Source organism: Peromyscus eremicus, chromosome 1, assembly GCF_949786415.1.
Source record: "Peromyscus eremicus chromosome 1, PerEre_H2_v1, whole genome shotgun sequence".
NCBI classification, from domain to species: domain Eukaryota; kingdom Metazoa; phylum Chordata; class Mammalia; order Rodentia; family Cricetidae; genus Peromyscus; species Peromyscus eremicus.
Genome location: NC_081416.1, coordinates 109,860,281 through 109,885,882, shown reverse-complemented (window position 1 = coordinate 109,885,882; position 25,602 = coordinate 109,860,281). Strand labels below are relative to the sequence as shown.

The 25,602-nt window shown below is 39.7% G+C and overlaps 1 protein-coding gene across 4 annotated transcripts; it reads right to left on the bottom strand.

Moving 5' to 3' along the window:
- Window positions 1-78: 78 nt before the first annotated feature.
- On the bottom strand, window positions 79-25,072 carry Hikeshi (heat shock protein nuclear import factor hikeshi). 4 transcript variants are annotated; one of them, XM_059271635.1, is made up of 5 exons: window positions 24,841-25,072; window positions 19,638-19,875; window positions 5,042-5,193; window positions 1,950-2,068; window positions 79-925 (listed from the first exon to the last, which is right to left on the bottom strand). In XM_059271635.1, exons 1-5 carry the CDS (start codon window positions 24,868-24,870, stop codon window positions 871-873), a joined length of 594 nt encoding a protein of 197 aa, XP_059127618.1. In that variant the 5' UTR covers window positions 24,871-25,072; the 3' UTR covers window positions 79-870. The 4 variants fall into 4 exon arrangements, with proteins under 4 accessions (XP_059127618.1, XP_059127633.1, XP_059127625.1 ...); XM_059271650.1 differs by lacking the exon at window positions 19,638-19,875 and adding an exon at window positions 10,371-10,507; XM_059271642.1 differs by lacking the exon at window positions 24,841-25,072 and adding an exon at window positions 10,371-10,507 and having other exon boundaries at window positions 19,638-19,746.
- Window positions 25,073-25,602: the final 530 nt, after the last annotated feature.

Below are 25,602 nucleotides of genomic sequence, written 5' to 3'. Positions count from 1 at the left end.
ATGCAGAGGAACTCAGTCCTACATTTTATATACAACTGCCTACTAACAGTAACAGTGTTAAATAAAAGTTCACTGGTATTAAACATAGAAATTTTATTAAATAAAAAAAGTACATCAATCTGCAGATATAAAAACTGGCAACCAACCTTTCTTGACTGAAAAACAACAAACTTGCTAATCTTAAGAAATATTCCCTGAAACCAAATGTGGTGGTGTATCCCTGTAATGCCAGCACTCAGAGGAGGCAGGGGCTGGGCAACAGGAGCTCAAGGACATTCTTAAGCTACAGAGGGAGTTTTGAGACCCTGCTCAAAACCAAGACACATACACACACACACCCTGGGGGGCAGGAGGAAGAGGAAAGAAAAGAAAAACTCCCTGAAGCTAATTTTCTCATCTTAAAACACATACTTGACATGTTTTTCAGAAGTTCCCTAATTATGAAATAGTTGACTTAAAGTTAACTACTCTAGCAGGACATGGTGGATCAAGCCTGTTGATTAACTTAGCTACTCGCTGTCCTGGGCACATGAGACCCTTAAAACCAACCAACCAAGTTACCTACTCTAGCAAAGTACTGTGGGAACGAACAAAAAGGGTACCCATGCAATGGTATTCAAATACTACTACTGTGAGTAGGGTTTATTTTAAGAAATGAATGACAGCCGATAAAAAATGTTTGCCTCCAAGAAGTATTTCACACTTATAAGGGGAAAGGTAACTAATACTGAACATTTTCCTTGTTCAAAGTGTCTAATGTTCATAAGGGTTTGTGTAAGTTTCATAGTCACTAAGCAGTTTCGAAAGGTAGGCTTCATGACCCCTTTGACTTCATGCTTTTAAATGATATGACAAATTATTTTATTCAAGTTATGTTTTCCAAAAGAGAGGGTTCTGTGCTAGTCGTCTTTGAAAATTTTCATACCTAGAAAAGAAAATTCAGATTTATATAAGAACATTTCAATCATAATTTCATAACTTACCAAATAACTTTTATCAAAAATAAATTTATGTCATTTCCAAAAACTACGATAAAAAAGTAGACAGTAACTCTGGAAGTCATCACTATGAAGAGCAGAACAGTGACCTAAGGTGAGGTGGGATAGACAGCTCTTGGGGGAGAGGAGCGCTCACCCCAACCCCCCAATCACACTGATCTCATGACAGAAAGTCAGGAAAGGGAATCACTGCACATCCCTGAGAGCAGTTGGCTCAAAGCCACAGCAGCACTGGGACAAAAGACAAACCCAGTATGTTCCAGGGCCCTTGCTCAGCAAAGTACTACCTCCTACAGAGCTCTGAACCAGCTCAAAATCCCTACAAAACAGGAAATTGGAGAAAAATGGTCATATATTCAAGGTACAGCATAAGCCACATGAGGCCTGGGGTGCTGACTTTCAATTTTGTTTGTTAATGTTTTTGAGTTATTTTTATTTTACTCGTAAAAGCATTCTAAATGTATGCATGTATGTGTACCATGTGTGTGCGTGATATCCACTGAAGCCAGAAGAGGACATCAGCTCCTCTGGAACTGGAGTTACAATTGGTTGTGGATACTGGGAACTGAACCCAGGTCCTCTATAAGAGCATCAAGTACTCTTAACCAGAGTCAGCTCTCCAGCCCCAGGGAAAAAATATCATGTCAACATAGTATTTCTAACTCAACATATACAACACATACATATCATCCCTAACAGCGATCCCCAAAACACAATTATCTTTCCCTGTCTTTATGAATTTCTAATGGTTGTTATGTAATAGGATACTTAGGGTTGAACTATTCCAGATCTGAACACTACAGAATATACACTATTGGTATGCAATATATTAACATATGTTGATATCCACCATAAAAGACTATGTTTACCTCTCTAAGAGGAAATACATTCACAGGCAAAATGTATATAGTTAGTAAAGTCTTAATACTAGAGACTGAAATTGTTGCATACCATTTCAGAACCACATTTGCCGGGATGAACATTTCAGACGGATTTGGTGTCATCTGGGCCTGAGAGAGAGCAAACGATGAAGCAAAATTGTAGAAGTTGTCCAACATCTTCTGCGTGAACTGAAAAGTTAATAACTGATGTTAGTGAATTACATTAAATATTCAGTTTAGACCTCAATACTTTTATTTATTTAAAAATATTCCTGTATTACCTTGGTTCTAAGGAATATAAGTTCTAAGACAGCTGGGTATGGTGGCACACATTTTTAATTCGAACACTCAAGAGGCAGTGACAGGCAGATTTCTATCAGTTCCAGACCAGCTTGGTCTACATAGTTTCAGGCCAGCCAGTGCTACAGAAACAGGGTCTCTGTATTTACAATAAATTACGTAAATGAGTAAGATCTAAGACAGTCTAGTGAGGAAAGCTGAGGGCAGTCACAAGATGACATTGGTCTACAGGAGCAAAGGGAAAATCTTCCTTCAAACCTTTCATCTCAATGTCTGCACACCCCTCTAAAATCACTCTCCTCCAATCACCATATCTTCTCACATAAAACAATAACCACCTATATGAGGTCTATGTCTTGACAGAAATATAAAAGCTTAACTATCTTTAGAAAAGCTACAGCCAGGCAGTAGTCTTTAGTCCCAGCACTCAGAAGGCAGAGGCAGGCAGATCTCTTCAGTTCAAGCCCAGCCTGATATACAGAGTGAGTTCCAGGACAGCCAGGGCTACACAGAGAAACCTTGTCTGGAAAAAAAAAAAAAAAGAGACAGAGACAGAGACAGAGAGACAGAGAGAGAGAGAGAGAGAGAGAGAGAGAGAGAGAGAGAGAGAGAGAGAGAGAGAGAAGCTACTGGAACCATTACTGCAAAAGAAAGCAGGATGGGCAAAGTACTATTCCATTTCTTCTACTTGTTAATCTGTCTCTTTTTATTGACCCTAAAATGATCAAAGCTACTAATATCCTTCAAGTGTCCATAGTAGAAATTAGAAGTAAACACATTAATTCTTCATGAAGACCAAGTGGTCTTACAGGCAATGAACCTAAAAGTAAAGAAATTAAAGACAGTGCTACTTCAGGCCCACTCAAAAACAGTCCCCCAGGCCATAGAGATGGCTCAGAGAGTAAAGGAAGGTGCCATGCAAGCCTGAGGGCCTGAGTTCTATCCCAGGAACCCAGAGTGGAAGAAGAGAACCAACTCACAAAAAGTTGTCTTCTGACCTCCACAATCACCATACCATACTTATGCATGCATGCATGCGCGCGCACACACAAATAAATTTAAAACAAATGATCATCCCAGTATTACTTTCTCAAAAATACAAAACCAGCCCTCAAAGTTCCTGATGCATCTTCTTTTTCATAAGAGATATTATTCATTTCATTGGGATGGAGGTAATGTAAGTTAAAGATCTACCATTACGGTAGCATTAATATCAAGAATTAGTAAGGTCACTAACCAAAAGATTACCATTATAAACAAAGTTCACAGCAACCCTCCACACCAACACCAAGACTTTTTTTCCTTTTCTAACACAGGGAGGTAGACAATGTGTAAAGAAAGGAACCAAGTCTCCCAAAATTAAATGCATAAGTTCAGTGCTACTTTCAACACAATTCTAATGAAGTTTTTCACAGAGCCTAACTAGGTGGTACTATCTGGAACACAACAAGGTGATTAAAATTATTAGGAACAATACCTAGGCCTATTCTGATAATGAGAAGGAACTTGGACTATTAGACATTAAGACTTAACTGGCAGCCAGGCAGTGGTGGTACACACCTTTAATCCCAGCACTCAGGAAGCACAGCTGGGACTACATAGCAAGACCTTGTCTCAAAACAACAAAAAAGAAAATAAAACTTTCTGCAAAGAGGCAGACAAACTACTTGGAGTAAAAGAATCCAAAATATACTTGAGTATATGTGATATAATACAGGACAAAGGTTATTACTGGGGGGAGGGGTAATTATTAAAACAATAGGCCAGAAAAAATAAAAATAAAGAAATTCATCAACATAGAAGAGGAATAAAGGAACTCTATACTAATTGTAAAAAACAACCCAAATAGATTACATAAGAGACCTAAATAACCAATTCACCATAGGAAAAGAAGAAAGAAAGAAAGAAAGAAAGAAAGAAAGAAAGAAAGAAAGAAAGAAAGGAAGGAAGGAAGGAAGGAAGGAAGGAAGGAAGGAAGAAAGAAAGAAAGAAAGACAGAAAGAAAGAAAGAAAGAAAGAAAGAAAGAAAGAAAGAAAGACAGAAAGAAAGAAAGAAGCGGAGAGGTCAGAGAAGAACGGCTCCAGAAGAATGTTGAAGTGCTACGATTTATACTTGCAGACTCTGGGCACAAATTAGAGCGGGAAACAAAAATGTATGCAAAAGACAAGGGAGGGAGAAACCCAGAAATTAGTAGACATGAGAGAATGTAACAAATCAGGGGGTAGTGCTTTTAAAAGTCTACAAGGACAGATGTTATTTTATTCTGTCTACAGGTGTTACTTTATTCTGTCTACGAAGACAGGTGGTCCTTTATTCTGTCTATGAGGACAGGTGTTATTTTATTCTGTCTACAGGTGTTACTTTAGGGCAGGTGTTACTTTGTATCTATTTGGACTTAAAAATGCTTGATACTGAGTAAGTACGTAATAAAAATCTGTGCAATAGCTAATTTATTCTCTGTACTTTATGTGCCTAAAATATTTCAAAGTAAAATGTTCAATAAAAGTATAAGTCCTTTATTTAAAAGCTCAAAAAGTGTATGACCTCACAGAAGCAGACAGGAGAATGGTGGCTGTCCAGGGGTTGGGGACAAGGGGAGGTGTTGGTCAAGGCATACAAAGTTTATGTACAAAAGAAGACTATACACTGAAAGTATACCTGAACTCTGCTAAGACATCAGAGCTCAAGTATGCTTACACAAGGAAGAATGTGACATCAAGGGCACAGTACCTGGCTTTAGTTCCTTCACAAAGCAGACATATATCGAAACATTATCTTAAACACCATAAAGATGTACAATTTTGTCACTATACCATAATGGGGGAGAGGGCAGAAAAAGCAATGAAATACGTATGCCTTACCTGCGTGAATGAGTCAACCGAGGACACAGCAGCACTGCCCACAGGAGTCTGCTGAGCCAGACTGTCCAACAATTCCACCGAAATGCCAATCTGAGCAACAGATGGGGTCCGCACAATATTCATGGCTCCAAACGGGTGCTGGCTTCCTTCTCCTGAAAGAAATTTACAGGTGCTACAAATTCAAACTAACTTGAGGACTCTCTCTCTGACTTAACACATTAAGAGGTATTAAGTTTTTCTCTATGATTCTGATAACTAAGAGATGACTCACTTCAGTGTCCTGGTCTGCTTGCTCTCTATGACAGCTGCTCTGGACCTGAAGGCCTGCTCCCCACTTCAGGCTCAGTGCTGGAACTCTACTGGTAAAGGAAACCTACACCAGCTGTCCTTGGACATGAACACCCTGCTCTCTCTAACACAAGTCTCCCCATTTCCTTCTTTTACCATTATGAACAAAGTCTGAAAAGTGTGAATTCCAGATTCTGTTTAATAAAAGGCGGCCATGATGATTATGTCTCTAGTCTCCTTTTTCCATTTCCTTTAAAGACGGTATAACTGCAGCTGGGCATGGTGGCACATGCCTTTAATCCCAGTACGTGGGGTGAAGAGGTAGATGGATCTCTGTGAGTTTGAGGCCAGCCTGGCCTATAGAGTGAGTTCTACGACGGCCAGAGCTACATAGAAAGACTTTGTCTTAAACTCCCCCACAAAAAAAAAAAAAAAAAAGATTACATAACAGAAAACTGCTCTATGAAGATTACACATTAGTGCAACGGCAAATCTCACATCCCATTGTATGATCTGAGACCTAAGAATACAGATTAAATGTCTGAAGTTATTGCAAGAGAAATATGCCATAGAGACCACCTGTGGTCTAGAAAGACTAAAATATTTACTATGTGATCCTTTACAAAAAAGCTAGCTAACCTCTGTCATGAGCAATTCTATCACTCCTCCACCTTTCTTATATATTTCAACCTTTTTCTTTTAGCATAGTTAAAAATAAGTGATGAGTCGAAAGTAAAATTATTTCTTGACTGAATGCCACAGTGTATGAGATACTAGAATAGTAAAACACAGCCTCAAATACATCTTTGATTTTAAAAATGACCCACTGGACTTCTATAACGGCAAGATAAAAATAAGCTTCTGCTCTACCAAAATGTATACAAGGGGTTGAGGAGATGGCTCAGTTGGGAAATTGCTTGCCTAACCCCAAGGACCTGAATTTAATCCCCAGCATGCACATAAAAAAGCCACGGATGATGGTTCACACTTGTAATCCTAGCACCAGCCAGCCAACCCATCCTAGTTGGCAAGACCAAGGTCCCAGTGAAAGACCCTGTCTCAAAAAACAAGGTGGACATCTCCCAGGAGCAACAAACAAAGTTATACATGTAAAAGTTCCCTCTGTTCCTTTGAAAGACTTCTATAAAAGAATAAAATCATGAAATATAATTCATCTAATTAGGTGCTCAAGAGAAAAACTAAAAAGCTATAAGTCCACTGTTTCAGATACTGTATGTGCACACAGTAGCCAAAGAAGACGCCTGAAAATGCTTATGACGAAAGAAAGAAGTTGCCACACAGTAACATCTGAATATGATAATGTATGTTACATGAAAAGATCTTAACAGCATTCTCAGTACTGAACAGAAAGATTAGAAATCACATATATATCTTATATATTAATAATGTATACCTTTTGTACATCATATACTACTTATCCTTTATATATTAATATATATGAAATATATTTTATATCTCTTTGCTTCATATTTATTAGTAGAATAACAAGCATGAAAATACATTTGTCACTAACAGTTTCAGAAAGTGTATATTTTAAAACTTCATTGTCAGTAAATACATTAACTTACATAATGGTAACGTATTTAATTGTTTTTTTTTTTAAAAGACTTATTTATTTATTATGTATACAGTGTTGTCTGCACGTATGCCTTTTGGCCAGAAGAGGGTGCCAGATCTCATCACAGATGGCTGTGAGCCACCATGTGGTTGCTGGGAATTGAACTCAGGACCTTTGGAAGATCAGCCAGTGCCCTTAACCACTGAGCCATCTCTCCAGCCCTTGATGTTTTAACATACCTGAATTTGGATATTTAAAACGTATGTACAGAAATATCTAAACTCTACCAAGTTAGGAGATCTTAAGAGTTTCTACTCTCAACAAGCTTAAACTCTTAACTGGACAATACTGTCACTTAACTATTCTGAACAAGTTTCATTATCTGGGTGATTTCTGGTTTGGTTTTTGGAGACAAGATTTCATGTAGCCCAGACTGGCCTTGAACTCTTGGCCCTCCTCTCCCCTCTTCAATATGCTGAGATTAAGGTGGGGGGGGGGGATACCACCATATTCAGTTTACCTAGTGATTTCTAATATCTCTTCTAGCACTGGCATATCACAACTCTGTACAAACAAAACAACCATGTACTGAGTACCAGCTGTGCCATTTTCCATATCTTATGTCTAATGTATTTTCCATATCTTATCTCTTATCCTTGCATTTTGCATACATTACAATTAATGCTTGCAAAACAACTTGCACTCTAGCTATTATTTCCATTTTATGTGAATTCTCCTCTATGATTAAAACATCTTGGTCTAAAGCACACACCTAGAGGTAGGTGTGGTGGCACATGCCAGCAGTCCCATCTACTCAGGTGGTTGAGGCAGGAAGATTCCTTGCCCTGAGTGTTGAGACCAGCTTGGGCAGCATAGCAAGACACCTTGGCACCTGAGCATGTTAGTGTGCACCTGTAATCCTAGCCCTAGGAAGGTAGAGGTAGGAGTTTAAGTCCATCTTTGGCTACATAGAGAAGTTTGAGGCCACCTTGGGGTACATAAGACCATGTCTCAAAAACAAAACCAACCAACCAACAAAAACCGTGAAACTGGAGACATGGCTCAGAGAGGAAAGATCTGAACTAGACCGAAGGCCGTATGGACCAATAACCAAAGCATGGGGTTATGAGGCATAACATGCAGATCCCTGGAGCTCTCTAGTGGGTGGTGTTTCAAGTTTAATAAAAGACCCTACTTCTTAAGAATAAGGCAGAGAGTGAAAAAGAAAGACAGACACCCAAGTCCTGCTCTGGCCTCACAAGTACAAGCACAGGCAAATGTACACATTCCCCATACATATATTTACACGCACACACATACACATACACACAAAAGTGGGGGGACAAAAAGATTTTTTCAGGTGTGTTAAACATCAAATATGTTACCATTATGTAAGTTAATGAATTTACTGACAAAGAATGCACACCCAGGAACAAGCACCACTGAGGAACAAAAGAGAGAAGCCCAACTCCAATGTCACAGCCCATTCCAGCCCATTATTCTACCCGTTTCCATCAAGTTCTTTGGTAAACATTCTAACTCATTTTTTAATCCTTACAATGAAACCACTCAATGAAGCGAGTGGGGAAGTTGTGGGAGGGCACAAGGTGCCATTCCGATTCACCAGCCCCTGCCATGAACACAGACTAATAGTAACATCTTGAGCTGGTTTCTGTCCCTTCTTGACAAACTCAACCCAATTTTAAAACAAAGCTAGAGTCTGTGTAAGTTTTCCTTCTGGCAACTGAACTGAACAAGAGATCATTTACACCACATATAGGAAAAGCTAAGAGCGGTCTCGTTAAAATACAGCAGCAAGTCCCAAAAGAAAAGAGCAGAATTATAAAGAAGTAATCAGGGCCAGGTGTGATGGCACACATCTTTAATCCCAACACTAGGCAGAGGCGGGTGGATCTGTGAGCTGGAGGCCAGCCAGGTCTACAAAGGGAGCTCCAGGCCAGCCAGCTACATAATGAGACTGTGTCTCAAAAACTTGAAAGAAAAAAGAAAACAGGAGGAGGCAGAGAGGAGAAAGAAAGAAAAGCCAAATGGAGATTTATAAAAACAATTTTCAGCTTTTTTTTCCCCACAGGTATTCTGTCACTGTTATGAAAGGCAAAGGAAAGTTAAGCAATTGTACCCAGATCAGAGACGAGAGGTGTAACACTTATACACAATGCATGATCCTGCTTGGATCTCAGATGAAGGCATTTTGGGGACAAATGACAAAACTAATACAGACTACAAATTAGATGAGAGTACTGTGTTTGCATTAACGTTGAACTTGATTATACTGTGTTTCTATAGGCAAGATTCTGCCATGTACCTACAAAACATAAGCTCCGACATTCAGGAGTAAAGAACAGTAAGTACAACATATTTGCAAAACTCCCAGAAGAAAAGCGCATGTCTATAGGGCCAGTGAGATGGTTCCGCAGGTAAATACACTGAGTTCAATCCCCATGGTGGAAGGAGAGAAGCAATCCCCAAGTTCCACACATGCAGCATGGCACACAAGCACATGCATAACACACACACAAATTAATATATGCAATTTTTATCTAGATGATGACAAATATGGCAAAAATGATAAATGTGGGGGAAGTAGAAGGAACAACTCTTAGATTCTCCACTAATTTCTTTTTTCAAAATAAAGTCTTAAATCTCTGATGCAGAATTAGGGATGTAATTCAGTGGTAGAAGAGTGCTTGTCTTACATTCCTATCACACACACATAATCCTTAATATAAAAAAATATAAACGAGTTTTTTAAAGATTATGTGTATGTGTGAGTACCTGCATGGATGTGTACCTATGTGTGCATGGAGTCCATGGAGACCAGAGCAGAGCATCAGATCCTCTGGAACTAGAGTTAAAGACAAATTTGAGCAGCAAGTGGGTGCTGAGAACTGAACCCAGGTTCTCTGCCAGATCAGTAAGTGCTCTTAACTACTGAGCCATCTCTCCAGCCTCTAGAACTGATATTTTAAAAACTTGAGCCAGGCGGTGGTGGCGCACGCCTGTAATCCCAGCACTCGGGAGGCAGAGCCAGGTGGATCTCTCTGAGTTCAAGGCCAGCCAAAGCTACAGAGAAACCCTGTCTTGAAAAAAAATAAATAAATAAAATAAAAATAAAAACTTGAATTTCAAACTAATAGTATCTCACAATCAGGCTTTGGTCAAAAGAGCATAAAGAAAAACTCAACTACAAGGTACCTGATTTACTCTGAAGGCCTAGAATACAAAATATAATCCTTTTAATAACAAGGTTTACAGTTCATAAAACCCTATTACAGTATTTATTCACACTTATTTTCTCTTATGCTACAGGCAATTTGAGCAACTATTTCTTATTATTTTATTAAGTATAATCACATATTAAAAGTGCTACAAACACAATGAAAAATTTGTCAAGCTCTATGTAAGTGTTTTCATATCTGACCTAAGGTCCTACTCCCCCACCTGCGCTTCCAATCTTGGCCTCTTCTGTTTCCCATTCTCCATATAATTCTCCACTGCAGATGTCACTGGAATGCTCCCTGACTGAGGCATTGCGCTATTTCCTCCTTGTCTCTTGAAACACTTTACAAATAGTTAACCTACAGAGAAAAGGAAGGTTTGAAATTGAACTTTGTGTGTATGAACGGGTATGTGCATGTGGCTTCAACAAACTCTTCAAATAGTATATGAACTCTGCAAACATTTCTCTTTGACAGACAAATGCACATAAATATGCATAAACATACATTATTGATATTTTTTTCCAGAGTACTTACTTATCTTTGGCAAGAAAAAATGCTTTCTACTTCTAAATTCAGAATCAAAATTTTAACTCATAATTTTAAAAACATCATACTCATATTCCTGATTTATCATAACCCAAAAGTTAACATTTCATTATTCACAGGTGTTACGGGTTTTGATAGATGCTGAACTTGAACCAATTTTCAGTTGACTCTCTGAATGCTGGAAGCAGTATCAAGTTTTCTGAAGATTCTAAAAATAAATACTACAAAGGACAGATACCACTTTCAGAACTCAGTGTGGCATTTAAAGAAACAAGTGAAAAAAGCAATAGTCAAAATCTCTCAAAAAACTTGAGAGATACACTAGGTATATGAAGAAATGGATTTTGAAATCATAGAGTACCTTTTATGTTAATGAGATAGCTATGCAACAGAAGATTATGGCCAGTAAAAGGATTTAATTGAGAAAATTAAAGATGTAGTCCACTAAGAAAATTCTCAGGACAATCTGGAAATTAAATGCTGTGGTGGACCAAATTAAGTCAAAACCAAAGTGTAAGTAAATAGCCTTTTTGCCTATGTTATTTGACTCTGAAAAAATGTAAAAATTCCAAACCTTGGGAAAAACAGGCAGAGTATCTTAACAGAGCACCTGGCTTTCCATCATCTGACTTTCTTGATGCCTACCAAGAACACCAATGATAGTCAGGCATGGTGGTCCATGCCTTCAATACCAGAGAGGCACAGGCAGGAGGATCTCTGTGAGTTCAAGGTCAACCTGGTCTACATATTAAGCTCCAGGACTATGTAAGCCAAGGCTATGTAGAGAGACCTTGTCTCAAAAGACAAAACAAAACAAAATAGCAACACCAATGTTAACTTTAGTATAAAAACAGTAAGAATCGAGACAAATATTTTTAGTTAAAAATAGTCAAAATTATTTTTGCCCTAAATTTGTCATTATATTCAGAATTTTACTAAATGAACCAATAAACAAGGAAAATGGAATACGAGATATTATAAAAATTACCAAATTTCAGCCAGGCGTTGGTGGCGCACACCTTTAATCCCAGCACTTGGGAGGCAGAGGCAGGCAGATCTCAGTGAGTTCGAGGAAAGCCTGGTCTACAAAGCGAGTTTCAGTACAGCCAGGACTGTTACACAGAGAAACCTTGTCTCAAAAAAGCAAAAGAAAAAAAAAGGTACCAAATTTCACTTTATAGTTGTCAACATATATAGATATTTACTTCTATAGTATTAATTCATGGAATGTTGTAAAAAGTGAATGATAATCTCTAGGAAATACTAAAGGAAAAAAAGTAAAGAAATATAGCTTACAGATAAGCTTTAAAATATTCAAATGAAAAGAATGCCAAAGACAGAAGAAAATAAAAATACAAATGTTAAAGTAGAGCACACGAATACTAACAACCCTGAGCTGACCTAAATACCTTATTAGAGAGCTGGTGGTTGTAAGAATAATTTCAGCTACAGCTGCCTGAAGCTAACAGCAAATCGCCCCCAGGCTCGATGTGCTTGGTCAGCTTTGCTCAACCTAATCAAGCTTAAGACTCGGGCTTGAAGGAGTATCTCAAAAGTTAAAAAATAGAAATCTGGCCGGGCGGTGGTGGTGTGTGTATACCTTTAATGCCAGCACTCAGGAGGCAGAGGCAGGCAGATCTCTGTGAGTTTGAGGCCAGCCCGGTCTATAGAGTGAATTCCAGGACAGTCAGGGCTGTTACACAGAGAAACTCTGTCTTGAAAAACCAAAAACAAACAAAAAAAGGAATCTATCACAAGCCTGTGTATTTTTAGATCTTACACTATATTTCCTGTGAATTATAAGAATATATTGCATACATAAATTTAAGAATTCTAGTATCTGGGGTAGGAAAGATGGCTCAGCAGTTAAGAGCACTGACTGCTCTTCCAAAGGACCCTGGTTCAATTCCCATCACCCACATGGCAGCTCATAACTGTCTGTAATTCTAGTTTCAGGGAATTCAACACCCTTACATACATTCAGGCAAAACACCAATGCATATAAAATAAAATAAAATAATTCTAATATTTTAAAAAGTATTTTTAAAGTGCCTTTTCCATTTTAACAGCATTTTATCATTTGATGTTGAAATGTACAGGATCTCTAAATATTTAAGCTCCTTGAATTATTTCTACTAAACCATTACAAATACTACTTACAATTTTTTTTAGTGGATAAAACTATCAACAGCCATGTTTAAATGGAAATAAGGGGAAACTACTTTTTAAATAAGAGACTAGAAGATCTTGTTCATGCCGGGTGGTGGTGGCGCACGCCTTTAATCCCAGCACTCGGGAGGCAGAGCCAGGCGGATCTCTGTGAGTTCGAGGCCAGCCTGGGCTACAGAGTGAGTTCCAGGAAAGGCGCAAAGCTACACAGAGAAACCCTGTCTCGAAAAACCAAAAAAAAAAAAAAAAAAAGAAGAAGATCTTGTTCATTATCAAAATGAAAACAAATCCTTTCCTATAATGGATCAACAAGTGATCAAGCATTATTACTAGATTTGAAGGCCTCACCAATAGCCCTGGCTGGCCTCTATCTCCAGTGCTGAGATTTAAAGTATGAGCCACCACACCCAACTAATTTTAGACAATTTTAATCTAACTTCATGAGAAAAAACAATGACATTGTTATGTCATCGTTCCTAAAATTTCCATTACAATGACTGAATTAGATTAACTCATTTTTTACTAAATGTTCTCAGACTGAATGAAAGAAAAGAGTAAGAAAATGCCTCAACTCATGATTCTTGAGTGCCTCTTTGACAGTTATCCTACTTAAGGACACTTAGAGTCTCCACAGAGACAACTCCTGGGCCTGGTTATGGCGAGGATGAAGCGTTGTTGCTCATCTGCCTGCCACCAGTTCTTGCTGCCAATTTCACTGCCACAGAACCCAGGTTCCTCAGTCTTCCAACGGGATCTGAAGAAGAGCAGTCTCCAAAATCCTCCAGGCCTGCAGCAGATCAGAACTGCTGGGGCCTCCAGCCCTACGAGCTGAGAAGCTGCCAGGTTCTTTAGCTCTCCGGCCTGAAGAGGGCATTGTTGGACCGCCTGGCCCCCTTGTGTAAGCCAATCTAACAGCCCCCCTTTTATAGTATATATCCACTCTACTGGTTCTGGTCCTCTAAGAATCCTGATTAGTACACTCCTCTTAGGTGTCACAAGACAAAGAAATGTGGCTAAGACAAGGAAAAATGGACAAGAGAGGGTACTTTTCACTGTTCCCAAGGAACCTTCTGGAAAAAGGACATGCAGTGCTGCTCATCAAAAGAAAAGGGACAATGAAACCCATTCCAAGCCAGGCAAGGTAGCTCTCGCCTGTAATCCCAGCATCTGGGACACTGAGGTGAGAGGATTAACTGTGAAAGACTACTGGGCTACAGAGTGAGCGTCGAGCCAGCCTCAGCTACAGAGTGAGCAAGCTCAAAAATAACAAAAATAAACAAACAACAACAACAAAAGAGAAATCCCATTCCAAACTAAAAATGTAGGCAAAGCTATGGCAATGGCAGAATAAGGTACAAACAAACTGACAATTGTAGTGGAATATTTTTTTACACTGTGTGAAGATGCACCACTGTGATTGGTTTAAGAAAGAGCTGAATGGCCAATAGCTAGGCAGGAGAGACTAGGTGGGACTTCTGGGGAGCTCAGGATGAATCTAGGCCCACAAGAGACACCAGCAAGTCATTCAAGTCGGACATACTACGGTACAGAGGAGAGGTAGCTGAGTCACGTGGCAGAACATACATTAATAGAAACAGGTTAATTTAAGTCATAATAGCTAGTTGAGAAAAAGTCTAGAGCCAAGCTTTCATAATTAATCATAAGTCTCCATGTCATTATTTGTGAGCTGGCAGCCCAAAGAAAAGTCCAACTATGGACAATTTAACTGGTATGTCTCTAAAACAAACCAACATGCCCTGATCTACTAGCTGGTGACCAAGAGTCCAACCTTCATCTTAATCAATGCTACAAGTCTGGGTGTAAAATATGTCAGCAAAATTCAAGGCTTTGAACTGCCACAAATTCAACTTACAACTTTATACTTAAGGCTCTGCCATCATGCCACGTGGGCTTCTCAACTCCAAACCAAAAGTATTCTTTTTCCCCCATCCATTGCTCCTCCCCCCATACTGCATATTACTACGAATACAGACCAAATGCATCCGATATTTCCATCATTTTCCAACTAACGTTCTATTGTTTAAAAAACACTATAAAAATATCTATTTCGCTGGGTGGTGGTGGCACACGCCTTTAATCCAGCACTCGAGACAGAGCCAGGTGGATCACTATGGGTTCAAGGCCAGCCTGGTGTACAGAGTGAAATCCAGGACAGGCATCAAAACTACACAGAGAAGCCCTGTCTCAAAACAAATAAACAAACATATATATTTCACCAGGGCAGCTGGTGGTGCATACCTTCAATCTCAGTACTCAGGAGGCAGAGGCAGGTGGATCTCTGTGAGTTCAAGGACAGCCAGAACTGGTCCACCGAGAAACCTGTCTCAAAGGAGAAAAAAAAAAAAAGGAAAAACATCTGTTTCCACTTTATTTGTATCTTTTTAAACTAAACGAATACAGTCCAGCAAGATGGCTCAATAGGTAAAGGTACCTGCTGTCAGGCTGACAACCCGAGTTCCATATCTTGTATCCACATGGTTAAGGAACCAATCCCAAAAGTTGCCCTCTGACCTCTGCACCTTTGTGCCTATATACATACATGTACATTATATTCTAATTGAAAATGTAGGTTAATACTAATGTATGTTTATATTTTACTTTTTAAATTATTTTTTTATTTTATACTCACTGGTATTTTGCTTCCATGTATGTCTGTGTGAGGTTGTCAGATCTTGGAGTTACAGACAGTTGTTAGCTGCCATGTGGGTGCTGGGAATTGAACTTGGATCCTCTAGAAGAGCTGTCAGTGCTCTCAAACAACTGAGCCAACTCTCCAGCCCTATATTTTACTTTTAAAACAAAGCAGGGAGAACTCCCAAATGAAAACCAAGAGAGTGTGCTCAATGACAAGACAATTTGCTCTTGATCATCTTTTAAACACATTGTGCTGGAACTACTAGATATCTATTTGCCAAGAGTTTAAAAAAAAAAAAAAAAAAAAAAAACTTTCAAAACATACCTTGTACTGGACAGAAACAAAAAACACAATCCATATAGACTATACCAAAAATGTAAACGTATATTAAATAAACATACCACCAAGAGAAAAAAGGTAATCAATCAAAGGTGAAGACAAAGGTATTTTCAGATCATGAATCTGATAAAGGACTCATGCCAAGAACTCTCCAAACTCTAACTTCCAGAAGCAGCAGACGATCCTGTAATCTGCACCTAGGAGGCTGACGTAGAGAAATCTCAAGTTTAAGACCTTCCTAAACCATATGCCAAGTTCTTCTGGCTGAGGAGGAAAGAGAGCGGTGGTGGGGGAGAGAGGTAGAGGGGGATCTCAGGATCTGAGCACTCATCAAGAAGTTACACAGACCTCAAAAAGGAACATGAGAGAGGCAGAGGCCAGCCTGGTCTACAAAGCGAGTTTACAGAACAGCTAAGGCTACATAGAGAAACCCTGCCTTTGAAGACAAAAAAAGAAAGAAAAAAAGGCACATGAAAAAGCATCCTCAGTATCACTAGACATTAAAATAATGTTCATTAAAAAAACAATGATGTACTACTTTTAAATTACTAGCACGGCAAAGAAAGATCATACCAAAGGCTGGTAAGAATTTAGAGTAGTTTCTTCAACAGTAAGGTATCCAAGTACTATATTATCCAGCCATTCTACTCCTCTGCTCTTACGCAAAGAAGCAGAAGTAAATGCCATGCAAAAGTTCACATACACGTTTATAAAATATTTGTATTTATGCCACAGTATAGGTGTGGAGGTCAGAGGTCAGAGAACAACCTGCGGGAGTCAGTTCTCTCCTTCTACCATGTGGGTCCTGGGAACTGAACTCAGATCCTCGGGCTTGATGGTAAGTGCCTTTACCTACTGAGCAACTTTATTTTAGGACCCAATTATCTAGAAATATCCCAAATATTCATAAATCATTAATGCACAGCCTAACATGGTGGGATACACCTTTATTCTCAGTTCTTAGAAGTCAGAGGCGAGTTGATCTCAATGAGTTCAGGACTAATCTGTTCTACATAGTCATTTTCAGGCCACCCAGGGTTACATAGTTAAAAAAAAAAAATTCTTGGGGCGGGGGGAAAAGAGGGAGTGAATAAACAAATTAATTGCAGTGTGTTCAACATCAATAAAATGCTACCTAGCAGTGAACTGAGTAATGTATCAGTTTCCATTCATGTGTGCTACACACACACACACACACACACACACACACACACAAATAATGCTTCAATGCTTCATAGTAGAAATGTGCCACACTTAAGCTTTGTATGGCATGAAATTCTATTAAAAGAGCTTGTAATTCAACAACCACAAAAGGAATGAACTAGTGATACACACTATAATATAGAAGACTCCAAAATCAATTGTGTTCAATTAAAGAAGCCGCTTCTCAAAAAAGTACACACTACATGACATCATTTATCTAACTCTAGACAATACAACTGATTTTATGACATCAGAAAATAGGTTAGTAGTTGCCTACACTGGGGAGAAGATAAAGGGAACGGATACAAAGGAGAAGCAGGGACTACAGAGTGAGACAGCAGCACCAGACAGTGAATGAGGAACTAGGAAACCAGGACAGACCATGTCAGCAAGAAAGATGGAAGAACTTCAGAAATCATAAGACGGTGACAAGGTGGCTGAAAAGAACAAGAAATGAAAGAGTAAGAGTGGAAAGGGGTAGTGTGGGCACAGGAGACCAGAATTCTCACCAACAGGTGAGGTGAGCCAGGACAAGTGCACAGTCCCACAAGCCCTAACCCCAGATGAGTGATGTGGTGTGTGGGGGTGATACCCTCTGTGGGACAGATCAACATTGTGGTCCTTGGCCTTGAACCCAGAGCCTTGTACATCGAAGGCAAGTACTCTGATTACTGTGGTATACACTCCTAGCCTTCAAAAAAAAAGGTTCTTAAAATTTATCTTTCCAAGACAGATACTAACATATTTATAGATTACTTGTGATTTAGGACTCTTGATTCCAATCGTATCAAAAGAGACATGGACAGGAATTTAAACAAAATTATATCCCTAAGCTGGTCATTTTTAAAGTGGATGATGAGAATATTTTATTTTTTATCTAATATTGTATACATTGGAAATTTTTATGATGAAAATAGCAACTCAATTTGTGTTTTCTGTGTATGCAGACATAAGTATCTTAACTACTCAACTTATTCATAGTATGTCTATTCAGAACTTCAATTTTCTCAAGTCAATTCTGTTTGCACTTCTAGTACACAAACTTTGTACACCAAACAGGTCTGTACCTCAAGCACATTAAAAATTGCTAACCTATTAATAGTATCCTCTCAATTTATGATCCACACCTATCCCTGCCACAGGCACTCTTATACCATTCTGAGCATAGCACGTTCTCAAATTCTAACTTACTCCTTCACCTAGAAAATGTACCCACTCCTGGAAAATAATGCCAATAGGCCATAGGCCTGACGAACTCTTCCCAAGAGCATTAATTCTATCTCCTCCAGAGAACTTCCCCAACCACCTGCAGCTTACTACTCCATTCTCCCCAGTATTTACACTCACAGCTACATTTCACCTTTTTTCTCTATTTTATTTTAATTTCTATGAGCACTGGTGTTTTTGCCTGCATGTATGTCTGTAAGAGGGTGTAAGATCCCCTGGAACTGGAGTTACAAAGAGTTGTGAGCTGCCCTGTGGGTACAGCAGTCAGTGCTCTTAACCACTGAGCCATTACTGCAGACAAGAACTTAATTGTTATCTTTAAACTCCCAGAGCAGGCACCTATTTGTTAAGTATGTAAACATGTTATCTATGCTGCCTAAATCAGCTTTCGCTTGGCCTCCATATGCAATCTCTATATGAGAAACACACTGAAGAGTTTCTGCACACCTCCATCTAGACTTGAGAGAAACAAAGCTTCAGCGGGAGCAAATGATATCCTATCAAGACTCATTTCACATTGCTTCAAAAAATACTGCAGAGTGTTAAAGTGAAGATCATGTCCCCTCATTGTTAACAGAACCAAAACAAGAAAGCTAGAGATCAAACATAAAAGCTGAAAACAACTGTGTGTACATGCCTGTTCACATGTGTGTGCATGTGGGTATGAATATTCACATATACAGGTATATGTATACATGAGGAAGTGTGTATGCACTCAGGTGTACATGTTCAAGTACATATGTGAGTGCACATGTACACATGTCTGTAGAGACCAGAGGTAATCTTTGGTGTTATTCCATGAGTCTGTCCAACTTGTTTTTGCTACCGATTTCTCATTGGCCTGGAGCTTGTCAGTTTGGCTAGGCTGGCTGCCCAGCCTAGAGTACACCTGTCTCTGCCTCCCTGGTGCTGGGATTACAAACACATACCACCACATCTGACTTTTTACATGCTTACAGCTGGGCACTACCAACTGAGCCATAGAGTTCAAATTTTTAATGAAGAATTTCCATTTTATTTCCTATACAGATGCATTTTTATCTATTTGTATTTAAAACAGACAGGCAAACTGCAAAATGTGGGGAGAACACCTTTCTTTACTAAAATACTCAGGAAGGTCCAAAGTAGAGAGTGGGTGGTTTCCCTCAGGACCAGAGGGCAAGCACTGTGTGCCTGGGGAGCTTTCACTTTCTACTTTCTAAATGTTTCTGCATCATCATTCTTAGGAAAAGAATAGAATATGTGATCTGTTTCTTAGAAAACATGGTGGAAGCTTAAAAGCTGTATTTTGTGTAATACTGGTTAGGAAAAAGCTTAACTATGACATTATTTGAATATCGTTCTTACCAGATTTAAGACCTGATATTTTGAAGATGGCACTTGGCTTCCCATTCGTGACAAATCCCAGGAGCTGCCAAACTGGCACCCCATTTGAGTCAGGATAGGAAAAGTAGACAGATCCTCCCATACCCTCAGGAAATGGGACTGTTCCCAGCATAAAAACCACAACATGGTTGATATTTTCATAATCGGGCAAGTCAAAAACAAATTTATCCTCTGCCACTTGCTGTGCAGCTGTTTGCACCTAGAAAATAAGAAAGCAGTCTTAGTTTGAGAGTGTGATGGGTTACTCTAACCTTTAGTACTGCCACTGTCACCTGCAGTTAGTCTAATATTCTAATTACAAAACCACCAAAGAACATACCAAAAGATAAGATCCCACACCAGATAGTCAGCCTTAAATACTCATTTAATGAATGTAATCTTTTCAAAATACTGCTACATTCGCTCAGAAATTCCCTAATGGATTTTTACTTACAAAATAAATAGCTATGGTTATAACAAGAACATTCTAAGAATGGGCACATGGTGGCACATGCCTGTTATCCCGGGACTTGAGGGGCCATTCCCAGCTACATAGCTAGTTTGAGGCTGCCTGGGTTACATGAGACTCTGTCTCAAATACGAAACCCTTGTAAAAATGAAAGCGTGTTCAACTGAATATTACTAGGCTTTTATCCTCAATCTGAAGGACAGAGGGTCAGGTAATTAAAATGGGTACTGAATTATTCTAAGATTCTGGATTAGCAAATTCAACCACTAAAACTGATTTATAACCCAAAGCCAAGGCTTGTACGGTTTCTCCAGTCACTCACCAACACTCTCAGGGGCAGAACACAACAAAACACTTTAAGTTGCCTTGTGAAAAACATGTCCAGCTAAAATGGAACAAGGCTGTGTGGTGCCTTCATGTTTCAGCATCCATGTTGTGACAAATGTCCTTTTTGCAAGCTATTTAGTGCCATGTTTTCCACTTTGTGCTTTTGTTTCGTGATTTTTGAAACTTAAAATGGTCTCACTTTATACAGTGCTTCCAGTGTGTCTACTTGCAAGATGACTATGAAATGTCTCCATGGAAAAATGCATTGTTGTACTTTTTTTCAGCAAGGAGCTATAATGATGTTAGGCCAATCAACAATGATGTCTGTTGGAAACAGAATATTGCTATGTAACCATGGCTGACCTAGTACTGGCTTATGTAAATCTCCCACACCCCTCCTGCTAGTCTAGAACTCATAGTAACTCTCCTGCCTGAAGTATTGAGATTACGTTGTATACCATCTCTCCTGGCTAAACTGTGTTTAAATACATATCTTTTTAAACACAAATGCACATGAAACAAAGTAATGTCATGATTTTTTTTAATGCTGAAACCAAAGGTTCTCAAGAACCTAATCCTGCTGTCCAACTAGCTGCAAAGATTTACCATTCAAACTAAAGGGAACTTACTTTATGGGAAGAACAAGTGGTGACTAACCATGTGTGGTGGCACTGACATCTGAGAAGCAGAAACAGGAGAATCAGGAGATCATGGCCAAACCTTGGAAGCACAGCAACATAGCAAGTTGGAAGCCATCCTGGGCTACATGAGATCCTGCGGGTTGGGGGCTGGTTATACATAAAATTCTTTGTTAATACTAATATTGCTATATCCATATGCATCATGAAAAAAAGAAATAGCAATTCTGAGAGGACCCAGGTATTTTAACTTACACAGGGTTGAGGTTTTGTTTTGTTTTTTTTTTTGTTTCTGGTTTTATTTATTTATTTATTTATTTATGTGTTTATTTATTTTTGAGGCAGGGTTTCTCTGTGTAGTTTTGGTGCCTGTCCTGGATCTCGCTCTGTAGACCAGGCTGGTCTCGAACTCACAGAGATCCACCTGGCTCTGCCTCCCATGTTTCTGGTTTATTGTAATTGCTATTTAACAAAACAACAAATCTGCATCACCACAATTATTCTGAAGACTAAACACTAACTTATTTGTCTGTTTATTTACTTATTGAGGCAGGGTTTCTCTGAATAGTCCTGACTGTCCTGGAACTCACTCAGTAGACCAGGCCTGCCTCTGCCTGAAGGCTGGGATTAAAGGCATGTGCTACCATGACCCGCCTAACCCAAATACTGAATTCTTAAAACCTGATGCAACTAATTTTCTGTGCCCAGTATTTGCTGCTACGTAAATGCTTACTTTTTCTTTTCTATAATTTTCTATCCTACCAATACAAGAAACCTTAAAAACCAAATTACTACTTAACTCCATCTATAAAGTGGTATAACATTCATTCTTAAACTAAATCCCAAGATGTCAAGGCTGAGTGTCAAGATCTCACGCAGGCCCCAGCAGCCTTCAAGCAGTCTCAAATTCCTTATATAACAGAGGATGACCTTCAATCCTAATTAATGCTCTGCCTCCCAGGTGTCACAGTTACAGGTACAAGCCACTATACACAACTGGGACTGAGTGTTTTAAGGTCAAGCTCTGATTCCCTTTTATGAAATTTACTGACCCAACTTAAAATTTTCCACCATAAAAACATAAAATTTAAAACAAAAAATATAAACCAAGCCTTCCTGTATGACTAAATTTAACTTCACCAAGTTTTAGCACATATATTTCTTGGAAGGCATGAGAAATTATGGTATTCACAAGTCTTGAAATAACCATAAGGCAAAATAAGTATTTGTTTCAACTTTTATTGCACAGGTAAGAGACATTCTGTAAATTTGTACCCATAATCCAATCTCCTTTTCTAAGATAGGACCTTATGCATGTGACCCAAGTTGGCCTTGAGTGAGCTATGTAGTGAAGACCAGCTTCAAATTCCTTGGTCTTCTGTCTCCATCTCCTAAACGCTAGGGTGATTACAGTGATGTGCCGCCACATCCAACTAGACACTCTAATACGTGACCTTAGTTAAAACAAGCAAACAAAGGAAAAAATGGAGTGGGGGAACCTTGCTCTTTTTCTTTGGGTACTTTTCTCCTTAAAGAAAAAAACCTCATAGCTGGTTGTGGTGGTGAAGGCTTTTTATCCCAGCACTCGGGAGGCAGAGAGAGGTGGAACTCTGAGTTTGAGGCTAGCATGTTCTATAGAGCAACTTCCAAGACAGCTAGGGTCACACAGAGAAATCCACCTCAAGTAAAAAGGAAAAAAACTCAAATAATGAAAATTAGGTTCATAAGTTTGAATAGGTGAATTTTCTGGCAAGAGAAGAATGTAGCTAAGTTTTGAGCTGTTAGTAGGTCTATTTGTGGGGGTTGGGATTTAGCTCAGTGGTAGAGCGCTTGCCTAGAAGGCCCTGGGTTCCGTCCTCGGCTCCAGGGAAAAAGAAAAAAAAAGCAGGTCTATTTGTTCTGCATTTTCATTTATGTCTATTGATACACAATTTCAAGCCAAACATCACCAAAAAAAAAAAAAAAATCTTAAGAAATACCTACTGGATATTTATTATATAAATTTGATGTTGGGCAAATAAAGCGGACATAACTCTAAATTCTCTTCCAGATTAGTCCACAACATGACACACAGATTCTACATGGGATTTGTTTTTTAATTTTTAAAAAACGTAATTTTTGCTGTTTTGCTTTTGTGGTGTGTAGTGCTGAGGTTTGAACCCAGTCTTGGGCTTATTAAACAAGAATTCTGAGCCTGGTGTGGAGGCACACTTTTAACCCCAGCACTTTGGGAGAGGAAGGCTGATTTCTGAATTCATGGCTAGCCTGGTCTATGAGGTGAGTTCCAGGTCCATCAGGGCTACACAAAAAAGCCCTGTCAAAAATAATAATAATAATAATAATAATAATAATAATAATAATAATAATTCAACCACCAACACCCTTTTTGTATTGTTTTTTGAGACAGGATTTCTCTGTGTAGCCCTGGCTGTCCTGGAACTCACTGTGTAGACCAGGCTGGCCTGCCTGGCCTTGAACTCAGAGATCTGCCTGCCTCTGCCTCCCTCCTGCCACCACTGCCCAGTTCCAACACCTGATCCCACCCCCGACCCCGCTTTTTTTTTTTTATTTGAGCCAGGAGTCCTGCAACTGTGACCCTCCTCCCAAGCCTTTTGAATAGCTGGAATTACAGGTGTGAGACAGCAGGCTGGGCTTTGTTAATGACAGACATCTGAGTCCCACACTCATCTCAAACTGTTTCTTTCATCTTCCAATTCCGGAGCTGGGACATTCCAAAAGTAGATCACCAGTGCTACCACCACCACACCTCCACAGGAGCCTCCCATTAGACAGAAACCAAGCTTTCTGACGCTGGTAAGCCCGTGGTTTCAACCACGTGGTTCCGTAAGAGCCGAGTGTACAGAACACATTATCAAAAGCTGGTGAAAAGGGATTGGGAGCAGTAGAGAGCTTGCCTACCACGCGTGAGGCACAATTTAACAAAGAGGCTGCAAAATTTAACAAAGCAGGGAGAAACAAAGCAAAGAAAGAGCTCTGAAGGTAAGGGAGTCAAGTCTCAAGACGGAAATACGGATGGTTTCTAACAAACCAGACTCGCTCTGGATTATTCCCCAACAATTCCAGGCACTCATTTCATTTCATTCTAACGCTCTGGAAAAGCAAGTGCATCTCTTTTGACCAATAAGGAAGCACTTCACTCGAATCCTTCTTGGTTACCACAGGTAGGGTTCACACTTAAATTTCAGTCATTCCTACTAGTCAGCTTCCAATTATTTTAAGCACAATTGTACACAGGGTGGAAAATTTTAAATTGGGTCAGTAAACTTCAGAAAAGGAACCTTCCAAATACACCCAACGGAAACTCACTGCCCGAGCAACTTAAAAATCTCTGGAAAACACTTAGCTTTAGATTACAAATCTCAGCTCTACTTCTAAGTGGCATTACCAATTTAAGCGACTATCTACACCATCTATTGAGTGTAAGTTCTTGAACTGCAAACAGAGAATGACTATCTCAGGAGTTAGCACGGTTACGGCGAAATGCCGAAATAAACGCCACACAGAAGGCTGAAAGAACGAGTAATTGGAGCACTCGATAACATGCAGTGATATCCTGACAAGCATTCAAACGCGTTTAAGGGTTGGGCAAGCGTCCCACTCCCCATCGCACACGCCCACGCCAAAAAAAAAAAGGCGACTGGGTTTCCTCGCGCTCCTGGCCCCGTGCACCGTGCCACCACCCGGCTCTCGGTCACCGACCCCTTCCTGCCACCGCCCGAGCCATCCTCACCAGCCTCCCCGCCACCAGGCAGCCAAACATGGCAGCGCCCTCGGCGCCTCTGCTCCGCCAGCGGGCGCCTCGGGCCGGAGACCAGGAATTCCGCAGCCACTCTCCTAAGTGAACTCAGGAACCTTCCAGAATTTGCAGGAGGGAACGTGTCCCTCCACTACATAGCAACACAGGAACGCATTCTGGCCCGGCGACCTCTGACCCTCCCTCCCTAACCTGCACGCCTCTCAGGGACTAGTACTTCCGGGTCTTGCACCCATTTCCTCCTTCTAAGGGAGTAAGGAGGAGCCGGCACGTCACCAAGACTACAAATCCCATAGTGCCATGCGCCGACCTCCGGGGAGGTGAGCCCGGAGAATTTGAATGTGAGTACGTGATTTCCGTGCTTGTGTGAGTCAAAATTTCTAAATACGGTGCTGAAAGAAGACGTTTGTGAGGTTTGTGTAACATTTTAGGAGTAGCAATGCGCCTTTACCAGAATCGCTTCACGCAGCCTGTTTCCTACAAAAGCCTTTATGGGGTAAATATTATCTCCGTTTTATACGAATGGAAAATTGAAGTTCAGCGTGACCAGCCCTGAAACTTGACAAAAGTGTGAATCTTGGAGCGTAAATTCAAGTCGTCATCCAATTCCAGCGTTCTTTCTGCCAAATACTATCTCAGAAATGCTTCTGTATTTTTTTATAATTTATTATTTTTATTTCAGGTGCACTCTTGTTTTGCCTGCAGGTACGTCTGTGTGAATGCTTCGGATTCCTTGGA